The following is a 25,276-nucleotide window of genomic DNA, read 5'->3' as shown; positions in this document are numbered from 1 at the left end:
GGTTATTTAAATTTGTTTATTTTTTATTTACCATGCAGTGTTTGTTTTTGAGTCACGATGTGAATCATGTGTTCAAAGGGGAAATGACCAGTTTCCTGGGGCCCTGGTCTTTGGGTAAATATACAAATGTATTTATTTCAGTCTGCATATAGAAAGAAAAATATATGTTAATGAGGGTTGACAGTTACTCCAAATGGATTGTGTTATGTGTATTGCTGATTTCATGAAAAGGATTGTGATATGTGTATTGCTGATTTCATTTTTGTCTTTGTTTTGATACAACTTTCACCAAATGGTGTTGGGATTCCCCGATGCCCCTGATCTGGTAACTCTTTGATAAGAGAATTATCTAATAAAGGTAAATGAATCAATAAACCATGATGAATTATTAGTCATACAGCATGGTTAATGAATAATCAATGTAATGATCAATGTAGTGATCGATTAGTCCGATTAGTCCCAGAAAATCTAGTAGAGGCTGTAGAGGGAAAGAAATGTGTGTGAGTATTTAGTGGGCCCAAGAGGGCAGGGGCCAGATGGTAAAGGGAGTAGAAACTTCAAGGGGTTCCTAACCTTGAGGGAAAGGAACAGGCTGAGCTGGATAGTGATAAACAGTGTGGGAAGTCAAAGGGGGATGCAGGTCACCAACAGTTTGTGTGTAAATGCATGTGCGTAAGTAAGCAAGAACTATATAATGACTGTTTTGTTATCCTGACCTCAGAACGTTCTCTGAATAAAGCTACAGAAACCTTTTGCAGAAAGCTGAGTCCTTGCCTAATTATTTTAACCCATTGTCTTACAAACCTTGGGCATTAGTCAAGGCGAATTGATTATTGATTATTATCATCAAGATATCAAATTATTCTATCACTCTTCCAAGAGGTCATCAGTAAAATAAGTATGAACCAAGTTTGAAAATGGTTTCAACAGTAACAGTATGTTGTTATGCTCTTTGACATTTCTTGTAGAGATAATGTTATTAAGACCATTGGGAATGTAATAATTTGTCATATAGTCAATGCTTGTCTGGATTTTCTGAAACAGAAATTAATTGAACTAAACTGTTGTTCTGATTTGTCCTCTCGAGGTTATCATGGAAGGTGACCTCAGATGGTGTCTTAATGCATGTAGGAATAATTTGGCCACAAACAGTGTGTGAACCTCAAAACCCTCCCTAACCGGCTGAAGAAAGAGCGACAAAGGCATGCAATGCAACAGTGACTTTTAACACTTCTATCTGAGGAGTGAGCGTGGAGAGAGATAACATACAAACTTCTCTCATGCTCCTGGTGTACTGGTGAGAGAAATGGACCAGACAGAATGGTGGTAGCGGCTCAGGTGAGAGACTTGTGTATGTGGGAAAAATGTATCTATTTGGATATTGAAATCGGGACATTAACAAGGGCCATCATATGTGACAGGCAAGAATTACATACGGGCCGTTGGGAAGGAAGAAGTGCTGGGAGGAGGGGGGGTGGTATTGAGAAAGGTCTACACACTGCGAACAATTTAGATAAGAATGCATTGAGATACTGATCTATCATTACCATGCCACACGCGAAAGGAAAACGCAGACAAAGGGGGGTTGTAATGAGAAGAGTTATTACCGGCAATAAAAGGTCCCGTTTAAATATGTACATTCTAACCATGATGATGTGTGCTAGGTTGAGAAGCTTGAATTCGAGGGATAGACTCAAAGTAAAGCACTAAGGACTGTCATTCTAAATTTGGGTTCGATAATTTATAAAATGTTTTAGTTATGATTTGGATACAGTGAGAGAGAGTTGCTCTCAAACAGTGAGGGGTGGAGGCACTGCTCAAATGTATTATACCTAGGGAGGCTCTAGAAACCTTATCTTTAAGTGTCCTCTGAGAGGGAGGTTATTGGAGAACTCACTGGATGATAGCTTCGGTCAACCATGAAGTTATCTTTTTTTTCTTTTACAGAATTGTAATGTTAAATTGAATCAATACATTGATCGATGATACGGTACAATTAATTGCATACAAGACTCATAGTCTGTGTTTTGCGTTAACACCCAAGGATGAAAATGAAGGAAATGGGCATGGAGACCAGCATCACATGGGCATAGAACGTAACGGATGGACGGTTCTGGCCCCAGTCTGAGCCACATCAAGGGTGGTGTGAAATTATTAAACATGTACTTTTTCTGTTCCCTATTTATGTCAATATGTTTTTAGGTTTTGTGGAACATGAGTGGTCATTGTTCCAGAGGAGGGACTGATGTATATTGACTAACTGATTTGAGAATGTTTTAGTATGTTTATAACTTTAGAAGTGCATTAGGAGTAATGGCCATTGTGTTATGGGTTAGATGGAATGATATATGTGTAAATGTATCTGTAGCAGGAGGCGAGGTACACATGAGGACTGTGGTTGAGACAATGTATAGATAAGGCTGTTAAGTGGTATGGAATGTGACTGGGGTGGAGATCTGTGGGGGCTCATAAATGAAGGTTGTGGTGATTGAGTGGTATCATTCCCAGAGACTATGTATATTGTTACAGGAGTAGGAGAGGGAGGACAGCTAACTGTGCACAATATAGGGACAATTATGAAATGAAATTGAACATTACACATACCCAGATCATGGTGAAAGTAGCAGAGATAGTGTTGGCATTTCAGACACTTTTGTCAACTTTCAAGAAACCTGTGACTCAGAGTTTGTTAGGTTGGATATTATTCCAATGTCATTAATCTCTTTCCCAATTACAAACAGCCAGCGAACACTTGACAGATTCCATGCAGTAGTTAGTCACGGCAGTCACTGTAGGGACAGTAATTAAAGGAGGCTATGGTAGCAGCATGGAATTGGACTACAGCACAAATGAGGGAGTTTGAGGTATGCATCATGGGCAGTGTCAGTGGTAGCAGGGGTTAATTTAGTGGCATTGTTGGGATATCATTTTATGAAGATTCGTGCCACATGGCTTGGTAGCTGGTTATTGGGAGACCGATGGGAGTACAAAGGGCTGTTATTCACATGTCACAAATTAGTAATCTGGCCATAATAGGAGTTTATGTTGTACTGTTGTCAGGAAATGACCCATGCGTTGCAGTGTGTATATTCCCAGGTGGAAGCGGCACATGAGGAGCAGGAGATAACCGAGGGCACGGGCTGAATTCTGGAGATTGAGTGTACATCCAGATACACCAGGCGGGGGCTGTTGGGACAGCGTTGGTCTGGTCCACACACAGTACTCCTAACAGCACCTGCAGCGGTAAAGATAGTCATGTCTCTCCTTGGTGGGTTCACAGTTCTCACGTGAAGTGAGGTCCAGCTGCATAATGGGTGAGCTTGAAGACGCCATGACAGAGGAAGCAGAGCTAAAGAGTGAAAGGAAGAATAGATTCCACTGTAGACATGTAGATGTGTTGGGTCTGGGAGCTACTTTAACCACCATAGTTGGGTTGGGTTAGCTGCTTTATTGGTTAATGCATCATATGAAAGATAGATTTTGGGGTAATTGTCCTCTAAACATTTTGGAGGCATTGATGTGAAAGTCTATACAGTGCTGTTACCTCATGAGGATGTAGCGTTGATTAGGGATACGCACTTGCTTATCAGGTGACGTGCCTATCAGGTGGCAAAGAAGGAGATGTGGAGCAAAGTGATAATGACATGGCTTGGGAACACCTCTTGGATCCTGTGGTCTGACGGGGAAGTGGGCGAAAGCATGAGGAGGCTTTTTAGGGCCTCCATTTTTGCCAAACTCAACAGAAAGCATTGAAGGCATTGTAAGGTGAATAGAGAGTGGGAATTGTCATGTTATCAAACTTTGGGTTTTCATGCATATATAATTATGCATAGCTTACCAACTTCTTGGGGCTATGTGGGACGTTAGCGTGCCACCCGTGGCGCACCCTATCAACAGCAGGTGCATTTCAAGAGCGGCAAATTTGAAACCAAATAAATGTCAAAATTCAAATTTGTCAAACATACAACTAACTTACACCCTTTGAAAGATAAACATCTCCTTAATCTAACCACGTTGTCCGATTTCAAAAAGGTTTTACGGCGAAAGTATAAAGTTAGGTTATGTTAGGAGAGTACATTGACAATAGCTGTGTGTAATGTTTAGCCAATTCAAAGACAGGCATCACCAAAACCATAAAATCAGCTAAATGCAGCACTAACCTTTTACAATCTCCATCAGATGACACTCCTAGGACATTATGTTAGACAATGCATGCATTTTTAGTTCTATCAAGTTCATATTTATATCAAGTTCATATTTATATCCAAAAACAGCGTTTTACTATGGCGTTGATGTTGAGGAAATCGTTTCCCTCCAATAACCGCCAGTCAATCAGCACAACAAAATAATTAATTAATATTAGAAAACATTGGTAAAATATTATATTGTCATTCAAAGAATTATAGATATACATCTCTTGAACGCAATCGACTTGCCAGATTTAAAAAGAACCTTACTGGGAAATCACACTGCAATAATCTGAGCACTGCGCCCAGAAAAATACGCTTTGCGATACAGACTAACCGCCATGTTGGAGAGATCTAAAATCGAAAATACTATGTAAATAATCCATTACCTTTTGATTGTTTTCATCAGATGTCACTTCCAGGAATCCCAGGTCCATAACGAATGTAGTTTTGTTCAAAAAAGCTCATCATTTATGTCCAAAAAGCTCCGTGTTGTTAGCGCATGACCTAAGCCAGCCGGACTTCACTTCACTTCACGAACGGAAAAAATATATTTACGTTCGTTCAAACATGTCAAACGTTGTATCGCATAAATCATTAGGGCCTTTTTTAACCAGAACATGAATAAAATTCAAGGCGGACGAATGCGTTCTCTTTTAAAACGTTTCAGAACGAGAGTACCCAACATGAACTTGCGCGCCAGGTGTCTAATGGGCCATCATCGTTCCAAGGCTCTTGTTCGGTCAGATCTCACAGTATAAGACTCAAAACACTTTGTAAAGGCTGGTGACATCTTGTGGAAGCAATAGGAAGTGCCAAAACATTCCTCAGCCCCTTTGTTTTTCAATGGCATAGGCTTAAAGTCAATTCAACACATCAGGTATCCACTTCCTGTCAGAATCTGTCTCAGGGTTTTGCCTGCCAAATGAGTTCTGTTATACTCACAGACACCATTCAAACAGTTTTAGAAACTTTAGGGTGTTTTCTATCCAAACCTGAACAATAATATGCATATTCTAGCTTCTGAGTTGGTGTAATAGGCAGTTAAAAATGGGCACATATTTTTTCAAAACATTCTCAATACTGCCCCCTAGCCCAAACAGGGTTCTCTAGGGTAGGGGGCAGTATTTTGACATCCGGATGAAAGGCGTGCCCAAATTAAACTGCCTGCTACTCAGGCTCAGAAGGTAGGATATGCATATTATTAGTAGATTTGGATAGAAAACACTCTGAAGTTTCTAAAACTGTTTGAATGATGTCTGTGAGTATAACAGAACTTTTTCTCAGGCAAAAACCTGAGAAAAATCCAACCAGGAAGTGTGGAAATCTGAGGTTTGTAGTTTTTCAAGTGATTGCCTATACACTAGCGTCCCACATACCCCAGAGAGGTTATCTTTTGTGTTTCTCGTTGCTTTTCAAGTCTTGTGCTATCACTCTCTTAGGAACCAGAAGAAGAAAGGTGAAATGAAAGGAGTCAACGGCTCCAGCGGACATAATATCAGTGTTCTATGAGAAATGGAAATTAGATTGTGTATGGTGTGATCATAGAACAGAGGCCATATGTCTCTGAGTTTGTAAACCTCATGGTGAATGTTAATCATGTTTAGGTTTATTTTGTGTTCATGTTTTATTATCGTTGTTTGTCCATTTATAATACTTTCCAAGTGTATGTAATGTTGAACAGTATGATATCAGGTGTTCAAAAAAAGGAGACTGATACCAGAGGCTACACCAGAGGTTAATGGTTATCTGTAGGAAGAAGGTATATGGGGGGTGCAATTAAGTTTGGAATGTACTAAGTGTAGGGAAAGCAATCACATGTGGCAGGCATTGATATGGGGGGAGAGAGCCATGGATTAGTGATGAAGGGGGTCGAGGACAGGTCAGGTCACGTTAAGGGAGAAGAAAAAGTTTAATACCCATATCACATAGTTTCCTGCCTAGCAATAAAGATACAATGTTTAGTGAGAAGGAGGAGACTCCACCCAAAGTGGGGTACATATACCACAACTATTGTAAACATGTTTTTGTCTAATGTACACTGCTCAAAAAAATAAAGGGAACACTTAAACAACACAATGTAACTCCAAGTCAAGAAGGTTTGCTGTGTCTGTCAGCGTAGTGTCCAGAGCATGGAGGCGCTACCAGGAGACAGGCCAGTACATCAGGAGACGTGGAGGAGGCCGTAGGAGGGCAACAACCCAGCAGCAGAACCGCTACCTCCGCCTTTGTGCAAGGAGGAAAAGAAGGAGCACTGCCAGAGCCCTGCAAAATGACCTCCAGCAGGCCACAAATGTGCATGTCTGCTCAAACGGTCAGAAACAGACTCCATGAGGGTGGTATGAGGGCCCAACTTCCACAGGTGGGGGTTGTGCTTACAGCCCAACACCGTGCAGGACGTTTGGCATTTGCCAGAGAACACCAAGATTGGCAAATTCGCCATTGGCGCCCAGTACTCTTCACAGATGAAATCAGGTTCACACTGAGCACGTGACAGATGTGACAGAGTCTGGAGACGCCGTGGAGAACGTTCTGCTGCCTGCAACATCCTCCAGCATGACCGGTTTGGCGATGGGTCAGTCATGGTGTGGGGTGGCATTTCTTTGGGGGGCCGCACAGCCCTCCATGTGCTCGCCAGAGGTAGGCTGACTGCCATTAGGTACCGAGATGAGATCCTCAGACCCCTTGTGAAATCATATGCTGGTGCGGTTGGCCCTGGGTTCCTCCTAATGCAAGACAATGCTAGACCTCATGTGGCTGGAGTGTGTCAGCAGTTCCTGCAAGAGGAAGGCATTGATGCTATGGACTGGCCTGCCCGTTCCCCAGACCTGAATCCAATTGAGCACATCTGGGACATCATGTCTCGCTCCATCCACCAACACCACGTTGCACCACAGACTGTCCAGGAGTTGGCGGATGCTTTAGTCCAGGTCTGGGAGGAGATCCCTCAGGAGACCATCCGCCACCTCATCAGGAGCATGCCCAGGCGTTGTAGGGAGGTCATACAGGCACGTGGAGGCCACACACACTACTGAGCCTCATTTTGACTTGTTTTAAGAACATTACATCAAAGTTGGATCAGCCTGTGGTGTGGTTTTCCACTTTAATTTTGAGTGTGACTCCAAATCCAGACCTCCATGGGTTGATAAATTGGATTTCCATTGATTATTTTTGTGTGATTTTGTTGTCAGCACATTCAACTATGTAAAGAAAAAAGTATTTAATAAGATTATTTCATTCATTCAGATCTAGGATGTGTTATTTTAGTGTTCCCTTTATTTTTTTGAGCAGTGTAGCTATATTGACCCTCTGGGAAGAATACACTTGGTTTAAGCTTTCATAGTGTCTGTTAGGTTCTAATTCTCAGAGTAAAAACTCAACAGTATTAACTAAGTTGATGGTTTATATGTAGGATAACGGTTTAATGGTTTGTCAGTTTATTTTGAAATCTCAGAGGGCCAGAGATGATTACAGACACCTGTGATAATCTGAAGTTCCAAAATGGGCCACTAGATGTTTTGTGACAGATTACATAAAACCCTTGAAAGATACAGTACCAAAACTATGGTATTTAACTGGTAAATTAAAAAATTTCTAGTAATATACCCTCCCTTTGTAACCCTATATAAAACACAGGAAATCACATTTTTGACTGCACTGGGCCTTTAATGTCATTGCAACATCATATTATTTTGCGCCGTGAAGTGAGCTCTTACTTCAAAATGGATGTGCAATAGAGTTGCGTGTCGAGGTTGCCGACAACATGACATATTCCTTGTACGCCCATCATCTCGCTGTCAGAAGCACGTTATAGCAGACGTAATAAACAGTCATGGCAGCTGATGTGAATAAACTATATTACATTCATGACACAAACCCTTATTTTACACTAAGCATATGGCTAGCCAGCTAGCATTACTACACTACTGCTTGTGTCATGACTGTGTAAAGTCAGTCGTTGTAAGCCAATGTTGTTGTCGTTGTTGACGTCTGTAATGTCCGGCTTGACAGCTGTAAAACTTGGAACATAACGCGTTAAGACGTCTAGTGACATCATCAAGAGCTGACAGTTGGTGATCATAAAAAAACAAGAACATGGGAGCTTGTTTGCTGCAAATTGTGATGCCAAATGGATCGGTAGCATTTCTTCATGCGAGCCTACTTTGCTTAACAAAGTTACGGAAGCACGTAGAACTTGGTTGCTTTTGTTCATGTTCACCAACTGTATACTTTTTACCATGTCACTAGACATATTTGCATTGAGTATGTTCCTGGCTTTAGCCTTCATGGTGGGTTCCAGGAGGGTCTCTGCATCACAAGCCTATGATGGACTCATCCCATAGCTTTTCCTCCTCTGTCCTTGTGTCCACTTTCTCCTTGGTCTTCTTCTTGTCTTTCCTGTGTTTGGCCTTGGTCTCCTTTGCCTGCTCCCTCTCTTCCATCTCTTCCTGAATCTCAGCCTGAATATGCACCTCCTTCTCCTCTCCTCCTCCCACCCTTTCCTCTGTACTCTCTTCTTTCTCCTCCTTCCTTCCTTCTTTATCTTCCTCCTCTTCCCGGCGTTTCTTTGCCCTGTGTCCCTCCCTGTGACTCCTGCTACTATAGTGCAGTCTTTTTCTCTTCCTCTTACTCTCTTCCTCCGCTTCTTCGTCATGCTCTCTTCCTCTTCTCCCTTCTGTGTCGTCATCTCTTAGACTCTTCCCTCTCCTCCTCTTCCTCTCCTCCTCTTCCTCCTCTCTCGCCCTCCTCCCTCTCTCCTTCCTCATCTTCCTCTTCCTCCTCTTCCTCTCTCTGTGCCTGTAGTCACTGTCACTGCTGTCACTGCTGTCACTGCTGCAGGAAGAGGAGGAGCTTGTGTAGGAAGAGGAGGAGCTTGAACATTCCTTGCCCCTCCCCCTGGCTTTAGGCCAGCCAATAAAGCCTGCAGGAGCAGATCCTGGGAGGAAGGCCTGAGGGAAAGCGTGGCCCCAGGCTGTTTGCTCATAGGTGCCTCCCTTGAACCCAAAGTGAGTGGGAGGAGCCTGGTAGGGCGGGCACCAAAGGGGGGGAGGATAAAAGGCAGCAGCAGGATGCAGAGGAAGAGAGGTGAGAGGAAGAGGAGGGCGGGAAGAAGGAGGAAGGACCAAGGTGGTTTTATTTTGGCCGTCAACCTTGCCGAGGTTCGCTTCTCCATCTCCCTCTTCCTCCTCCTCTTCCCCGGTAGCCCCGAAGCTGGTTTTTGGGGCTATACCGCGGGCCTTCTGCACGTGGATGTAGTCGGCCAATTCATCTGCGAACGAATCATACACCTTCTTCTGAGACTTGCATAGGTCAACAACCTTCTTCTCTCTGATGGGACACAGGGTGAGAGCCAAAGGGTTACATACTTTGACATAGTGCAGAGCTGGGAACTTAGTGAAAATTATCTGTTTTGGGCAAACAAAGTGTGTTCATGAAATGTATTAGGTCAAAATGAATGTGGCTGTCCTCTTACTTGATCTGGTGCTTGTTTCCTTGCATGTGAGCATGGTACATCTCCACAGAGTCAAGCTTAATGTTACACACCGGACATGTGAAGGAGTTGGCTGCAAACAGAGGAATAGCGGACAGAATATTATAATTACTCCTCAGAGGAGACAGAAACCTTGTTTTTGCATTTTGGGAGAAGATGGAGCTATTTGAGGGATTAAAAGCCTTGGCCAATTGCTTCCTTTCCTCTCCAGGCATGCTTTCCTTTCCACCCATTTCACTGACCGGTCTATGACCACAGACAGACAGACAGCGTAGGGCATGGGTACCTTGTGCAGGGTCCTCTCCCAGGTCTTTGAGCAGCTGCTGGCGGGAGTGGTTCCTCTGGTGCTTGCGGCCGGCGTAGTGCTGCTGGGCCATGTGGGGGTTGTTGAAGGAGGCGGCACACAGGCGGCAGTGCTTGTTAGGGTCACTCAGGTCCACAGTCTCTGAGGTGTTCTGGGGTCCCTTCCCCCCCTCCTCGACCATTCCCTGGTCAATGCCAGAGGCCTGGAGTGGGCCTGGTATGGCCAACCCGGGACCCCTTTGAGAGAGAGTGTCTGACAGCGAAAGAGAGATGTGTGGGTTCAGTTTTAACCCTGACTATAATAGTATTAGATTACTTGTACTAACCTGCCTATTAGGCAGAGTGAAATAAACTTTAACACAATGAACGCACTACAGTCATATAAGCAGTACTTACTTGTCTATTAGAATGATACAGGCAGTACTTACCTGTCAATTAGAGTGGTATAGGCTGTACTTACCTGTCTATTAGACAGAACTTACCAGTCTATTAAACAGTGTGATACAGGCAGTACATACCAGTCTATTAGACAGATTGATATAGACAGTACTTACCTGTCTATTAGATAGAGCGAGTACTTAACAGTCAATTAGAGTGATATAGGCAGTACTTACCTGCCTATTAGACAGGACAGATTGATATAGACAGTACTTATCTGTCTATTAGATAGAGTGAATACTTAACAGTCAATTAGACAGAGTGATATAGGCAGTACTTACCTGCCTATTAGACAGAGTGATAAAGGCAGTACTTACCTGCCTATTAGACAGAGTGATATAGGTAGTACTTACCTGTCTATTAGACAGAGTGATATAGGTAGTACTTACCTGTCTATTAGACAGAGTGATATAGATAGTACTTACCTGTCTATTAGACAGAGTGATATAGGTAGTACTTACCTGTCTATTAGACAGAGTGATATAGATAGTACTTACCTGTCTATTAGACAGAGTGATATAGATAGTACTTACCTGTCTATTAGACAGAGTGATAAAGGCAGTACTTACCTGTCTATTAGACAGAGTGATATAGATAGTACTTACCTGTCTATTAGACAGAGTGATATAGATAGTACTTACCTGTCTATTAGACAGAGTGATATAGGTAGTACTTACCTGTCTATTAGACAGAGTGATATAGATAGTACTTACCTGTCTATTAGACAGAGTGATATAGGCAGTACTTACCTGTCTATTAGACAGAGTGATATAGATAGTACTTACCTGTCTATTAGACAGAGTGATATAGGTAGTACTTACCTGTCTATTAGACAGAGTGATATAGATAGTACTTACCTGTCTATTAGACAGAACTAACCAGTCTATTAAACAGTGTGATATAGGCAGCACTTACCTGTCTATTAGAAAGAGTGATATAGACAGTACTTACTTGTCTATTAGAAAGTGTGATATAGGCTGTAACTACCTGTCTATTAGACAGTGTGATATAGGCTATGCTAACCTGTCTATTAGACAGTGTGATATAGGCTGCACTAATCTGTATATTAGAGAGTGTGATATAGGCAGTACTGACCTGCCTATTAGACAGAGTGATATAGGCTGTAATTAGCTGTCTATTAGACAGAACTTACCAGTCTATTAAACAGTGTGATATAGGCAGTACTTACCTGTCTATAAGACAGTGTGATATAGGCTATGCTAACCTGTCTATAAGACAGTGTGATATAGGCTGTACTAACCTGTCTATTACAGTGTGATATATGCTGTACTAACCTGTCTATTAGACAGAGTGATATAGGCTGTACTATCCTGTCTATTATTCAAAGTGATATAGGCTGTACTAACCTGTCTATTAGACAGTGTGACATAGGCAGTACTAACCTGTCTATTAGACAGAGTGATATAGGCTGTACTAACCTGTCTATTAGACAGTGTGATATAGGCTGTACTAAGCTGTCTATCACAGTGAGAAATAGGCTGTACTAACCTGTCTATTAGACAGTGATAATAGGCTGTACTAACCTGTCTATTAGACAGTGTGATATAGGCAGTACTAACCTGTCTATTACAGTGTGATATAGGCTGTACTAACCTGCCTATTAGTGTGATAAGGCAGTACTAGCCTGTCTATTAGACAGAGTGATATAGGCTGTACTAACCTGTCTATTAGACAGTGTGATATAGGCTGTACTAACCTGTCTATTAGTGTGATTAGGCAGTATTAACCTGTCTATTAGACAGAGTGATATAGGCAGTACTAACCTGTCTATTAGACAGAGTGATATAGGCTGTACTAACCTGTCTATTAGACAGTGTGATATAGGCTGTACTAACCTGTCTATTATACAGAGTGATATAGGCTGTACTAACCTGCCTATTAGTGTGATTAGGCAGTACTAACCAGTCTATTAGACAGAGGCATATAGGCTGTACTAACCTGTCTATTAGACAGTGTGACATAGGCAGTACTAACCTGTCTATTAGACAGAGTGATATAGGCTGTACTAACCTGTCTATTAGACAGTGTGATATAGGCTGTACCTACCTGTCTATTAGTGTGATATAGGCTGTACTAACCTGTCTATTAGAGTGATATAGGTTGTACTAACCTGTCTATTAGAGTGATATAGGTTGTACTAACCTGTCTATTAGACAGGGTGACATAGGCAGTACTAACCTGTCTATTAGACAGAGTGATATAGGCTGTACTAACCTGTCTATTAGACAGTGTGATATAGGCTGTACCTACCTGTCTATTAGAGTGTGATATAGGCTGTACTAACCTGTCTATTAGAGTGATATAGGTTGTACTAACCTGTCTATTAGAGTGATATAGGTTGTACTATCCTGTCTATTAGAGTGATATAGGTTGTACTAACCTGTCTATTAGAGTGATATAGGTTGTACTAACCTGTCTATTAGAGTGATATAGGTTGTACTAACCTGTCTATTAGACAGTGTGATATAGGCCGTACTAACCTGCTGGCTGGGTGGTGGGATAGAGGGCCTGTTTTCTCAGGTTCTTGGCATGGACCTTGCCGTCGTAGTGGGAACGGGCCACCACCGGAGAACTGAACACCATGCTGCACAGCTCACAGAAGCGGTCCTTGTCCATAGTGATTCCTCTCTGCTCAACACAACATCAGACACCCACACTCATAATGGTAACAATAACATGATAGTCTACAAACTTTCAGAGAAAGTAACAATAATGCTCTCTAGAAGCTTATTGATTTCACCTGGATCGGGTTGGAACGCATTGGACCATGTCGGACATTACAATAACACTTTAGGGTTGGAATCATGGCATTCACGGCAGGTAGCCTAGTGTTTAGAGCGTTGGGCCAGTAACCGAAAGGTTGCTGGATCGAATTCCCGAGCTGACAAGGTAAAAATATGTCGTTCTACCCCTGAGCAAGCCAGTAAACCCACCGTTCCCCGGGCGCCGAAGACGTGGATGTCGATTAAGGCAGCCCTCCGCACCTCTCTGACTCAGAAGGGTTGGGTTAAATGCGGAAGACACATTTCAGTTGAAGGCATTCAGTTGTACAACTGACTAGGTACCCCCCTTTCCCCTTCTGATGGTTGGAACGTCAACACAATGCCTAATTTTGATTTCATCGGGATTGGTTCATACAATTGCTACCAGAAGCTGGATTTACACACACACACACACACGACTTGCCTAGTTAAATAAAAAAAAATAAAAAAATGCAAATAACATTTTGTCCAGGCATCTGTTCCATCAAAGTCTTACCTGGAAGTCTTTACTCCGTTTCTCATCTTTCTTGGTCTGCACGTAGAGTCTCACTTTCTGAGCATGCTTCTTTCCCTGCAGTCAGAGGAGGACACTATCATTTTTTTCCTCTAGCTTCTTTGCAGAGGAGCTCAAACTGTACAGTTGGCTAACATTAAGACATTCAGATCGTAAAATGAACACACTAAAATATGATGAGGAAGATGGTTTCTGTTGAATTAAACTTGGGTTGGTGGGTAGACAGACACATCGGTGGTGGGTGGAGCGAGTTACCCCCAAACAATGTCAAGTGCATTGAGACCTAAAGGAATGTACTGTTTAAACGTTATTGGTTATCATAATTACAACACAAGTGTTGAGACGTGGAAGACGGACACACACTCACATACCTCGTAGTGTGCGACCCTCTGGGACTCGAACAGCAGAGAAGCCTCACACACATGGCAGTGGCTGTCCGTGAAGAGACCCTTCAGGTCCCTTTCTCCCAAGTCTGCTGGGAACAGGGAACGCTCTTTAATATTTTTGAATGTTCAGAGAGCGTTCTGAACAAAAGGCTGCCTGGATGAAAGACAAAATACAAATGAAACCCTCAAAACAGAAGATAAATATTTGCACCATGCTGTGAAAAATAGAGTACATCTGTTGTTGTTGTGATTGCATGAATCACTGTGTGAAATGGATAATAAAGTTATGGATAAATGGATAATAAAGAAAACACAAGAGAAAACTTGGGTAATCGACCCACATGTATACTGTACATAACCAAGACAAAAATAAAATAACTATGAAACATTGAGCTTATTGAAAGCAGCATCTGAGTTAAGAGCGACCATAGGTCTTCACTCAAGTCAACATCTTAGTCCATGTGTGCAGATGAATGAGAAAATGTTTGGACATTTGACAGAATGGAGAGGGCAAGTTGTAAGAGTAAGGAAATGTGACCATTTCGTTGGAAGACACAATATGAAGTACAACTATAATGAACCAACCTCACTACTCAGATACAATTTTCTCAACCCAATGACTGCCAAACCTGAGTCTTGCAATAAATCAATGTCAGTCTTTGTTGCAAGTGAGTTTCCCCACTGATGTTTAAATGTTCATATGTGACCTACAGTAACACTAATGCACTATTTTGATTCATATTAGATTGATAAGATGTCATCTAATTTGGGGGTCATTGGGACCTTTTCTACTGATCATTTTGACAGCAGAACGTAGACAAATCACTGTTCGCACAATGTAGACACTGATACGGTGCTGGAGATCATGAATGTGAGGCTAGAAAGTGCCCCTTTAATGTGATAAACTGGTATGAAAATCAGTGACACAAAAACCTACTGTGTCGATTGTGTAGGGTGAAAGCTCAGTTCATTAGATGTACACTATCTACTTCACTACATACTGTATTCCAAGTGTCAGATGTCTGAAACCATAACTCTTACTATCACTTTTACTGAATTGATCATTCCAAATGCTGTCAAGCTCATTCTGAAATATAATAACAGAAAGCAACACTCTTGCATGCAGACAGTGTATCATGTACACTACCATCTTTCTGTAGAAGGAAGGAGTAAATTGAATTCACAGATGTGGCTGAAACTTTGGGTGAGGACAATGCACTGTTCCTCTGCCTAGTCACAAATCATTTTAACTGTACCCCAATCATAAACCGTAAAGTAGGCCTTAAAAACACTACTCAATGTTACTGATAACTTATCTGTCTTGATTATAAAGTGCCCATATTTTGCCTTGACTACACCCTGTAATATTAATTTACAAATCAACTATGTTTCCTTTCCCACTTGTTGGCTCTCCTAATTTTGAGAGGACTGCATGGAGAATAATTCACCGGCAGGCTACATACTAGGTTCATTGACGCATGCCCATGCTTGAATCTTGGGAGTTATAAATCATCGTTTCAAAACCATCTACAATTGAGAATGCACTTAGTGCTATTGCTAGAACTCAAAATGGCTATTGCTTCCACAACCTTTACTTTCAAAATATCCCATAAAGAAACTGGATTTCTACACACATATACTACTTTAAAGTACAGTACTTACCAAATGTTAACCGCACCCTTTAGTGATGGTAAACAAGATAGCAGAAATAGAACTGAACTTGATGTTCAGGTTTGAACACCAGTGTGTGGGCATTTTCAATATGGCTGATGTGAATTAAACAAAAATGGCATTCAAGTCCCTTAGTACTGCAAGTTATAGTTATATTAAGTATAGCAATGAACTGAAAACAACTGTTTGTTTATGTTGACAACCTATTGGTATTGCAAACTCTCTCCAGACAGTCATGTTGAGCACTGTGTAAAGAGATAGCCTATGCCTAATAATGGAATTGAATGTAATACTAGACAAGTCAAACAGTTTCACAAGAGGTAACAATGTAACAATGTTTAGCTAGTTAGGCAGGTTTGAATAAATTAGCCAAGACCCTATTTCAAGACTGGTGACCCAGGAAAGACAAAAACAATGTGCCTTGCTGTGTATAGCTAGTTTCTTAACCCAGGCACCGGTTCTGATTGAATAGGAGTTGAATAACTAGTCAATAATTTCGTGCTAACCAATCCAATGTGACAGCAACTGTAGTGGGGGGAATTGTGGTAGCAAATTGGCTTCAATGCAATGGCAGCTACTTTAGGGCCTCCCAGTCAAGTGTTTGAGTGGGTCCTTGCTAGCTAACTAACGTATAGCTAATAGTTAGCTAGCTGGCAGAGTGATTACAATGATATGTGTAAAACGACGTTCACATTGGAAAGACACGATTGTTAACCGACAGAAAGTGGTCATATCGGATAACTAGCTCGCTAAAGTTGATCCTATCATAGGCTAAAGTGCCTAATTCGACATTTAACAGTTAGCTAACTTTGAGAACGCCCTTGGCTAACGTCAGCATTGCTAGCTAGCTTGCTACGAACTGGGCATCCATTCACCAGACGCTGTAATTTCGCGTTCTTAATGAACTCACCTTCAATCTGTGAACTATTGGTATTATTAGTGTTTATTACTGTGTCAGCATCTGATACAGAAGCCACGTTATGAGTAGAAATAATGTTATTTTCAGTATCTGACTCCGCTAGCAGCGGAGCACAGATACTTCCCTCCATCTTTCTTCCTATCTGAGCAACGCAGGCGCAATGTGTCGATACATGTTTGCAGAACATGATAACTAAGGTTACGTATGTAACCACGGTTATGTGAGCTATATGGATGACTCCAATCCAATATAGTGAAACATAACATTATTTACTCTCTGTAAAGTTAGAGTTTTGTTTTGACTTGGTTGGGAATTCTGTGTGCTCAACTTGCATATAATAACTGAGAACCTTTTACTGTATTGTTAATGTTTTTCTGCTCAATTGTATTTTCAGATCTGAACATAAATATAAAGGCAACATGCAACAATTACCCAATTGTTTACTGAGTTATAGTTCATATAAGGAAATCGGTCAATTCATTAAGGCCTAATCTATGGATTTCACATGACTGGGCGGTGGCGCAGCCATGGGAGGGCCTGGGAGGGCATAGGCCCACCCACTCGGTAGCCAGGTCGATCCACGCGGAACCAGGCCCAGCGAATCAGGATGATTTTTTCCCCACAAGAGGGCTTTATTACAGACAGAAATACTCCTCAGCACCTCAAAATAGTGGAGATATGAACATGACATTTTCTGGGAACAGCTCTGGTGGACCTTCAGCATGCCAATTACATCTCTAGCATTGTGATGTGTGACAAAACGGCACATTTTAGAGTGGACTTTTATTGTCCCAAGCACAAGGTGCACCTGTGTAACGCTGTTTAATCAGCTTCTTGATATGCCACACCTGTCAGGTGGATGGATTATCTTGGCATGAAACATGGGACCAACACTTTGCTTTAAACGTTTATATTTTTGTTCAGTATATTTCTATACCTATTGTTTCTTTGGATGAAATTAAATGAAGAGGACAAAGATGAAGACATTAATAACAAAATAGATACTTTATTACAGGAAATGGAATGTGCATGATGTTACATCTGTAATTGAGTCTAAACGGACAATAAAGAGGGTGCAAGGGTAAAGGAGGGATGCGACATTATTATCAAAATTGATAAACCATAAAATTGGATCAAAGGACATAAGATTAGAATAGAGGTAATTTGAAATAAACAGATAGACAAGAAAGGATTTAAGTCAGCTTCAGTTGATTGGTTACTTTATCTTCTCAAATTCTCTGGCCAGGGCATCCAACTGCAATGAGAGTAACACCATATGAATTACAGGTGCAATATATCCCCCCCCCCCCATTTCCACCTCTATGCAGCTTGCTTGTAACACATGTAGATACAATACACTCATATGCTCACACACAAGTGGGCTTTTATTCTTCTCCTTTAACCAGGGACTGATTTAGACCTGGGACACCAGTGCTGCATTCAGCAGGGCACAACATTAAAGGGTGGCAGGTAGCCTAGCGGTTAGTTAGAGCATTGGACCAGTAACTGAAAGGTCACTGGTTAAAATACCTGAGCAGTTAAGGTGAAAAATATGTCCATATGCCCTTGAACAAGGCACTTAGCCCTAATTTGCTCCAGGGGTGCAGTACTACTATGGCTGACCCTGGAAAACAACACATTTAACTGCACCTATCCGAAGTATGTGACAATGAAACATATTATTATGCAATGTTCAGATAGAAATACATTACGTACAACAAACATGCCTCTCTGACACATTGAATAAGGATTAAAATCTGCAATGTTCAACAACGGTTGGCTACGGAACATGGCTGTCAGGCTCTGAGTGGCCAATCAGTGAAAATTAAACTAGCAGTATTCCGGCCTTCCAGGCTCAGATTTGAGGTACTGTATCCCTGGCCTATGTGAATGCCACCTGATACATTATCATTACATTAATGTACTACTGCTCTTACACAAATAAATTGCAGTTTTGAAACTGCAGTAAAAGTGCAGCAACTGCAGTCGACTGTGTTATTTTGGATGCAGAATAACTGCAGTGTTATATTGCACTCTAACTGCAGTTACTTTGCAAAATTACTGCAGTAAAAAAAACGGTGTTATTTTAGATGTAGTATTTGCTGCATACTGCAGTTATACTGCACTCTAACTGCAGTTATACTGCACTCTGACTGCAATATTTTTTCGTAAGGGTGCCCCTGCACTCACAAGAATGTTCCTAAGGATGTTCCTTCGCTGTGGTCTCAGGTAGCTGCATTCTCCTGCCTCACAGAGTTTAATCTCCTCTGAAATCTGAGAGAGAGAGAGATAATAGAATGATGGTGACACAAATGGCTACTGTGTATTTTACACATGCATAATATCCATTTGAGTCATTGTGATTGTAGTACTGTGACCCACCTCAGAGGTGGTAAATGAGTCCAGTTCCCGCTTGCCTCCTGGGTACCAGCCATGGGACCAGTGTTGGGAGGAGGACAGCTGGGCTCCCAGACACAGCAGCAGCCCCAGCATCAACACCAGCCTAGCCACACTCACCATCACTGGAGCTGGAGAGATGTAATGAGAGGGAGGGTATGGGTAAGAGAGCATGAGACACCTGTCAGGCTTGCACACCTTTCACAAGGAAAGAAAGGGAGGGATGGGGGATCGTTATACAATTCAGGCCACGGGAACGAGAGAAAGTGCGAGAAGGGGGAGAATACTGTGATGACCCTAGAGCTCTCAAGGGAGTTAATTCTCTTGGGACTGCATGCTTGCCTTAGTCTCGTAAACCCGACCCTAGGCAACAGTAGCACATTGTGGGAGGCAACCGACTGCCTAGGGAGATTATGCTTGCCTTGGGGTTAGACAACTGGGGTTGAACATCCCCTGTGGCCGTACCTACTGCTACACGGTCGCTACATTGGTGTTAGAAGTGCGATGGCGGCGTCTGATCTGCCAAGCAAATGAGGATAATTATTCAAATCTTGGTGAAGAGGCACGATTGGAGAAGCAAACAGCAAAAAGCCTTAACAACAAGCCTTACATTTTTTTTGTGGGCAGCTCATAACTTAATTTTATGCAGGATAAATATTTAATGCAATACATTAATAATATTTATACACAGGGAAAAAAATCTCCACAAACAAAAACAGTACGTTTACAGTGGGTTTCAAAAATCCGTTTCTCATAGGCAATTGTTGTGGTAATTTCTTCTCAAGATTCCACTTAGAAAGGCAGGCTTGAAAATAAAGAGCATGTTAAGCGTAATTTTAGTTTTTTTTTTAAAGATCTAATTCCAAAATATATACTGGTACTGCCACCATACAATGGAACCAAAAAAATGTAGCTGTCTATGGGTTTAATGTATACTTCATGGAAAGCATAAAACCTAAAGCAAATGCAAAAATTCTCTCAAAGAGCTCACTTTTTAACCCATTGATACCCAATAGCAAAAATCATAGCAATCCTTACCTTAGATCCTGTCTGATAATACTTGTTGTATGGAATCGGTTATCACTGTTGATGTCCACCAAGTCTGTCTATGTGCACTGTTCACTTCTATTAATTTCTAACCTGTTGGTATACAGCAACTCAGTGTCAAATCACTTTCCCGAGGCGACGATGAGTGTTGTAGAGCTGCTCTCTGATGATATCTCTGAAGCCTCCTCTTCCTCCTCAATTTATGTCCCCAACTCAAATGCCCCCCGCCACCTCCCTCCCTCACCCTACCTCACCTCGCCCCCATTGCTCCTTTCCCTCCCAGCGGTCTGCTCAGAGGTGTTAAGGGACGCGGGGTGTGCGTAAGATCCACTCAATTCCAATTATCATCTCTAAATAGTCCTGACCTCCCCTGGGATGTTCATCCTGTCTGTACCCTTCCATTACACTCCCCAGCCACCCTGCTCCCAGCCACCAAAATCAATAGGTTGACATGGTTTACTATAAACATCATGTGGATGGATGAATCCAGTTCTGTTCATGGAAAAATGTATTGGAAGAAAAATTTCAACTGGACTGGTTCAGATTTTGTCAGTTGCATTGAGATTTCAGAACTGTGGAGGACCCATAGACAACCTGACAAAACCTGAAACTAACAAAGATTGAACACATTGAATCTTCAATGTTTCTCAACCTTGTTATATCAGGGACCGGCAAGCTACGGTCCTTACTTTACCAGGGACTGGCAACCGGTTGTCCTTCCTGCTTAGAGGGACACCTACAACTAGCACTTGAGAACTGTAATTTCGTTAACAGTCTGTGGGACCGGTCAACAACATTCCAGGATCCACTGTTGGTCAGCAGCCCGGGGGTTGAGGATCACTGACCAAGGCCAAATCTCATTTCCTCTGTATTTGCCCCTGCTTAAAGTGGTGCAGTGGCCTGTCTCGCACCCTCCATCACACCCGAGTGACCGTCAGAACACTTTGACCATGGGGACACCGGATGACAAGCAAACACGAGCACGGGCAAACACACCAGCCACCACCATCTCTCTTAATTCCAGTCTGACAGGCCTTTTGGCTTGGGTGAGGGGGTATCAATTGGGGACTGGCAAATTTCCATGTTTAAAATGCATAGGGAGTTCCTATCTGGCGGTTGATTGACAGCATGTCTTCTCGCCGTTGACTTAGTTAATCTGCTGACTGACACGGGGCTGCCAGCGCGAGGAGGGCGCAGGAAGCAGGAGGACATGACAGAGCGCTGCATGAGTCACAGAGGAGAATTCATCTCGCGTGCCAAACCTTCCTGAGATGCAGCCCGCCAACGGAAGCGGAGAACTTGGGCTACACAAAACTTCTTAGAGTAGAATGTAGGATCAGTTAATCTAGGATGAGTTTTGCCTTTTTAACCATAATGAAGAGGGGGGACCTGATCCTAGATCAGCACTGCTACTCTTAGAAGATGTGAATAGGGGCCTTGGACCTTATCAAGGGTGTGGGACCGTCAAGTTGGATCTCGCAGAGATGGACAATTCCACTCCTGGAGAGAGCTATAGCAGGGTGTGCAGGCTTTTGTTCCAGCCCAGCGCTAATACACCTGATTTAGCTAATCACTAATCCTGATCTTCAGATTAGACCATGTTTAGTTGGATCAGGTGTGTTATTGCTGGAACAAAATCCTGCACTGAGAGTGGCCTTCCAGGAAGGGGCGTCACGCACCCCAAAAATCTGTGGGGGCACAAAGTACGTAAGGATAGCTGGGTGGTGGAAGTTGGAGAATTTGGAAATGTTCTAACACCTGAATTTTTTTTCTTCCTGCAACCTAGAGCCATAATCAGTATGCTTATATGTTTCTTTTTCTGCATATCTAAGCATACCTCGAGCTGTCTATCCTACTGGCTGGTGGTTATCTTTTTAAAGAAAATAAATATGATTCTTTGCATCTCTGCTAAAATCTGGGTAAGAGATGGAAAGGAATGTGAGTCTTATTCAATACATTTAGTAATTGCTTGCCAGCAGGCATGCCAGCTAAAATAGACAAGCTAGCTACTCTAACTTGATAGCATGAAATGGCTGCTTGGTAGCTAGTTATGAGGTTAGGAGATTGGGAACCTATCTGGGCTTGCTAAAGCCAACATCATAAAAGTGCTAGGTGGCTAGTAGTATTAGAGAGAAACAAAAACAAAACATAGATTTTCCTGTATAAAAATATGAGGGGGCACGTGCCCCTGTGGGCATGACGCCTCTGCTTCCAGGTCCAGAATCCTCCCATTCCTGCAGGAGTAGCTTCAATCAAGTGTTTACTCCAAGCTGTAGATTCTAGATAATGTATTATCTGGTTATGGACCACAGAAGGTTGGTGGCAACTTAATTTGGGAGGATGGGCTCGTGGTAATGGATTAAGCGGAATGGTATCAAATACATAAAACACATGGTTTCCATGTATTTGATGCCATTCCATTCACTCTGTTCCAGCTATTATTAGGTGAAGTCTTCCCCTCAGCAGCCTCAACTATTATGGACTACTATAAAGTTCAAATACAAATAAACATATGGCTTCACACACATTCCACCACAACCCCTGCTGCAGTGTGTAATGTAATGTGTGTTTTGTCCTATATTTTTAATCCCAGCCCCCGTCCCCACAGGAGGCCTTTTGCCTCTTGGTAGGCCATCATTGTAAATAAGAATTTGTTCTTAACTGACTTGCCTAATTAAATAAAGGTTTAATAAAAAAATATATAAAAAAAAGAGAAATTTGATTGAGGGTAAGGGTTAAACTCTTAACTGAAAAGCCAGTCCAGACAAACACTCAATAACAGTACATGACCTGGATGTGCATTGGGGCACATAATCATCATCATGCAGTGTAAATAGTCTCAGAACAGGGTTGTGTTCAGTAGGGAGAAAACGTGTAGAAATGTAATTTAAAAGGGGAGCGGCCTGTAACATTACTTATCAAAACACAGATTTCCATTTTCCATTAGGTTTGGCTGTGGATTGCCCTACTGAACAGAATGCAGGTTAGAGGACTTGGTTCAATTCCAGTATTGAAGATTATAGTATTGATGTTGGGATTGGTGTTACCACAGAACATTTGTAACTACTGCAAATTTCACCAGATAATGCTGTAGCTAACAAACAAATAACACAACATCTCAAGCATTTTATTAGGTTTAAACAATATCTTGCTTAGAAAGGCCATTTGGCATTATATAATTATATATAATTTTATCATATATATAATTATATATACATATATTCAACATTTTAATAAAATACTAGAAAATAAAACAGATGCAAATAAAAAATAGGATTTTCTTAAGACAATAATAATAACAAATAAAAAAAATTGCAAGAAAAACAAAAAATCGAATACATTTCTAAATTGTCCCAGTACAGCTCATGTACATTCTCTTAAAAAAAGCAAAAAAAAAAAAAAAGCAAGGCAGCAGACAGGAATTAAATATAAATAACCCTACATTATGTACAGAAGGGAGTGGGGCAGTGACCGGTTATCGATGAGACAAAACCAGCCCAAGGGGCAAATTGAACAAGAGAGGAAGGAAACAAGTTAAGGGAAGGAAAGAAAGAAAAAGAAAGGAGAGCGAGAGAGAGAGAGAGAGCGAGAGAGAGAGAGAGAGAGACAGACAGACCGACAGAGAAAGAGAGACAGGCAGAGGCAGACAGACAGACACAGACAGACATCCAAGGGACAGCTAAACAGGATCAGGAGGAGAGAGACAGGTTTAAGAGGTGGGGTCGCCAGAGAGACAGGTTTAAGAGGTGGGGTCGCCAGAGAGAGACAGGTTTAAGAGATGGGGTCGCCAGAGAGACAGGTTTAAGAGGTGGGGTCGCCAGAGAGACAGGTTTAAGAGGTGGGGTCGCCAGAGAGAGACAGGTTTAAGAGATGGGGTTGCCAGAGAGACAGGTTTAAGAGGTGGGGTCGCCAGAGAGACAGGTTTAAGAGGTGGGGTCGCCAGAGAGAGACATTTTTAAGAGGTGGGGTCGCCAGAGAGAGACAGGTTTAAGAGGTGGGGTCGCTAGAGAGAGACAGGTTTAAGAGGTGGGGTCGCCAGAGAGAGACAGGTTTAAGAGATGGGGTTGCCAGAGAGACAGGTTTAAGAGGTGGGGTCGCCAGAGAGACAGGTTTAAGAGGTGGGGTCGCCAGAGAGACAGGTTTAAGAGGTGGGGTCGCCAGAGAGAGACATTTTTAAGAGGTGGGGTCGCCAGAGAGAGACAGGTTTAAGAGGTGGGGTCGCTAGAGAGAGACAGGTTTCGGGGCACGAGAGACTGGTTTAAGGCTGGGAGAGACAGGTTTAGAGGTGGGAGAGACAGAGAGACTGGTTGAACCCTAAGAAGCCCCACTCCTCCAGTCTGTCTCGCTCTCTTTCTCCATCTCTGAAGAAAGGTGTGCCCTGTTGCTCAGACAGGGACATTACATTACTGGGGTGTTGCATCACATTTCTATCGGCAGCCAGCAGGGGTGTGGAACAAGGGCCCGGATGCACCTGGCTGTCCTCTGTAATAACCAGTAAACAATGTCATTGTGATTTGTGGTTGGAATAACTCAGGGCAATGTATTTTACCCACTATAGTGGGTGAAGGTTAGGTAGAGGACCTGACTAGGGGACATAATGAAGGAATAGTCAAGGGTCCAGTACTTCAGTGGAATGGAATGAAGACATGGAGCCAAGACAAAGCTGGTTCAAAACAAAGCAATGGAGTTTGATTGGAATGGAACCTGGCATTACAGCATGAAATGGAAAGGAGGCTGGTGGATCATAAACTTGAACAGGATAATAAAAGGCCCTGATCTTGGTCTCAGTGTTACAAAGCCAGGCGTCAGCTACGGTTTTAGGGCTTTGTACAGAGGCTCCAAAATAGTAGTGGGAAGGGGCCAAATAGATGTACTAATCTGTAGGATGATACTGGTTTACCAAGAGTCTATACACCTACACTCAATCAACTCAAATGAGGGAGAGTTGCAGTGAACATATTTTCCATATAAATCAACCCGTGAGGCACTTTCTAGAGTAAAGCCTTAAGTCATTAGGGGTTGGCACAGTGTCGTGGGGGACAGGTGATTACATTCAGCAAACCTTCTGGCTCAAAAGAAGAGTTAAAGCCTCTCCTCTCCACACCAACGCCCACCCTGATGATTACAAAGATCCAACACA

At 42.3% G+C, this 25,276-nt stretch overlaps 2 protein-coding genes and 1 long non-coding RNA gene across 5 annotated transcripts; 1 reads left to right on the top strand and 2 right to left on the bottom strand.

Annotated features, from left to right (window-relative positions):
* Positions 1-7,612: 7,612 nt before the first annotated feature.
* zmat1 (zinc finger matrin-type 1) lies at positions 7,613-16,869 on the bottom strand. Of its 3 annotated transcripts, none has more exons than XM_029693209.1 (7): positions 16,684-16,869; positions 14,088-14,191; positions 13,699-13,773; positions 12,921-13,068; positions 9,965-10,234; positions 9,661-9,751; positions 7,613-9,515 (listed from the first exon to the last, which is right to left on the bottom strand). In XM_029693209.1, the coding sequence occupies exons 1-7, from the start codon at positions 16,820-16,822 to the stop codon at positions 8,501-8,503; spliced, it is 1,842 nt and encodes a 613-aa protein (XP_029549069.1). In that variant the 5' UTR covers positions 16,823-16,869; the 3' UTR covers positions 7,613-8,500. The 3 variants fall into 3 exon arrangements, with proteins under 3 accessions (XP_029549069.1, XP_029549070.1, XP_029549071.1); XM_029693210.1 differs by having other exon boundaries at positions 14,088-14,188; XM_029693211.1 differs by lacking the exon at positions 16,684-16,869 and adding an exon at positions 15,765-16,653 and having other exon boundaries at positions 14,088-14,188.
* An 812-nt stretch (positions 16,870-17,681) lies between these two features.
* Positions 17,682-20,343, bottom strand: LOC115150200 (progonadoliberin-2-like). Its single transcript, XM_029693212.1, has 4 exons — positions 20,128-20,343; positions 19,075-19,220; positions 18,883-18,966; positions 17,682-17,947 (listed from the first exon to the last, which is right to left on the bottom strand). The coding sequence occupies exons 2-4, from the start codon at positions 19,210-19,212 to the stop codon at positions 17,909-17,911; spliced, it is 261 nt and encodes an 86-aa protein (XP_029549072.1). The 5' UTR covers positions 19,213-19,220; positions 20,128-20,343; the 3' UTR covers positions 17,682-17,908.
* A 3,430-nt stretch (positions 20,344-23,773) lies between these two features.
* LOC115150198 (uncharacterized) lies at positions 23,774-24,700 on the top strand. Its single transcript, XR_003867066.1, has 3 exons — positions 23,774-23,843; positions 23,936-24,153; positions 24,372-24,700. It is a non-coding gene; the product is annotated as an uncharacterized LOC115150198 (long non-coding RNA).
* The last annotated feature ends 576 nt before the right edge of the window (positions 24,701-25,276 follow it).

This window comes from Salmo trutta, chromosome 16 (genome assembly GCF_901001165.1).
Source record: "Salmo trutta chromosome 16, fSalTru1.1, whole genome shotgun sequence".
Taxonomy (NCBI): Eukaryota; Metazoa; Chordata; class Actinopteri; order Salmoniformes; family Salmonidae; genus Salmo; species Salmo trutta.
This window is presented reverse-complemented; position numbering and strand designations above follow the sequence as displayed.

What these genes read in the sequence shown, in the direction of transcription:
- zmat1 (XM_029693209.1), bottom strand. Translation starts at nt 16,822, where the DNA reads ATGGAGGGAAGTATCTGTGCTCCGCTGCTAGCGGAGTCAGATACTGAA. An exon ending in AACGGAGTAAAGACTTCCAG is followed by an intron (nt 13,069 to 13,698) that starts GTAAGACTTTGA and finishes TGTGTTGAGCAG; the next exon opens with AGAGGAATCACTATGGACAA. An exon ending in GGGAGAGGACCCTGCACAAG is followed by an intron (nt 9,752 to 9,964) that starts GTACCCATGCCC and finishes CTCTGTTTGCAG; the next exon opens with CCAACTCCTTCACATGTCCG.
- LOC115150200 (XM_029693212.1), bottom strand. Translation starts at nt 19,212, where the DNA reads ATGGTGAGTGTGGCTAGGCTGGTGTTGATGCTGGGGCTGCTGCTGTGT. An exon ending in ACTCATTTACCACCTCTGAG is followed by an intron (nt 18,967 to 19,074) that starts GTGGGTCACAGT and finishes TCTCTCTCTCAG; the next exon opens with ATTTCAGAGGAGATTAAACT. An exon ending in ACATCCTTAGGAACATTCTT is followed by an intron (nt 17,948 to 18,882) that starts GTGAGTGCAGGG and finishes CTCTCATTGCAG; the next exon opens with TTGGATGCCCTGGCCAGAGA.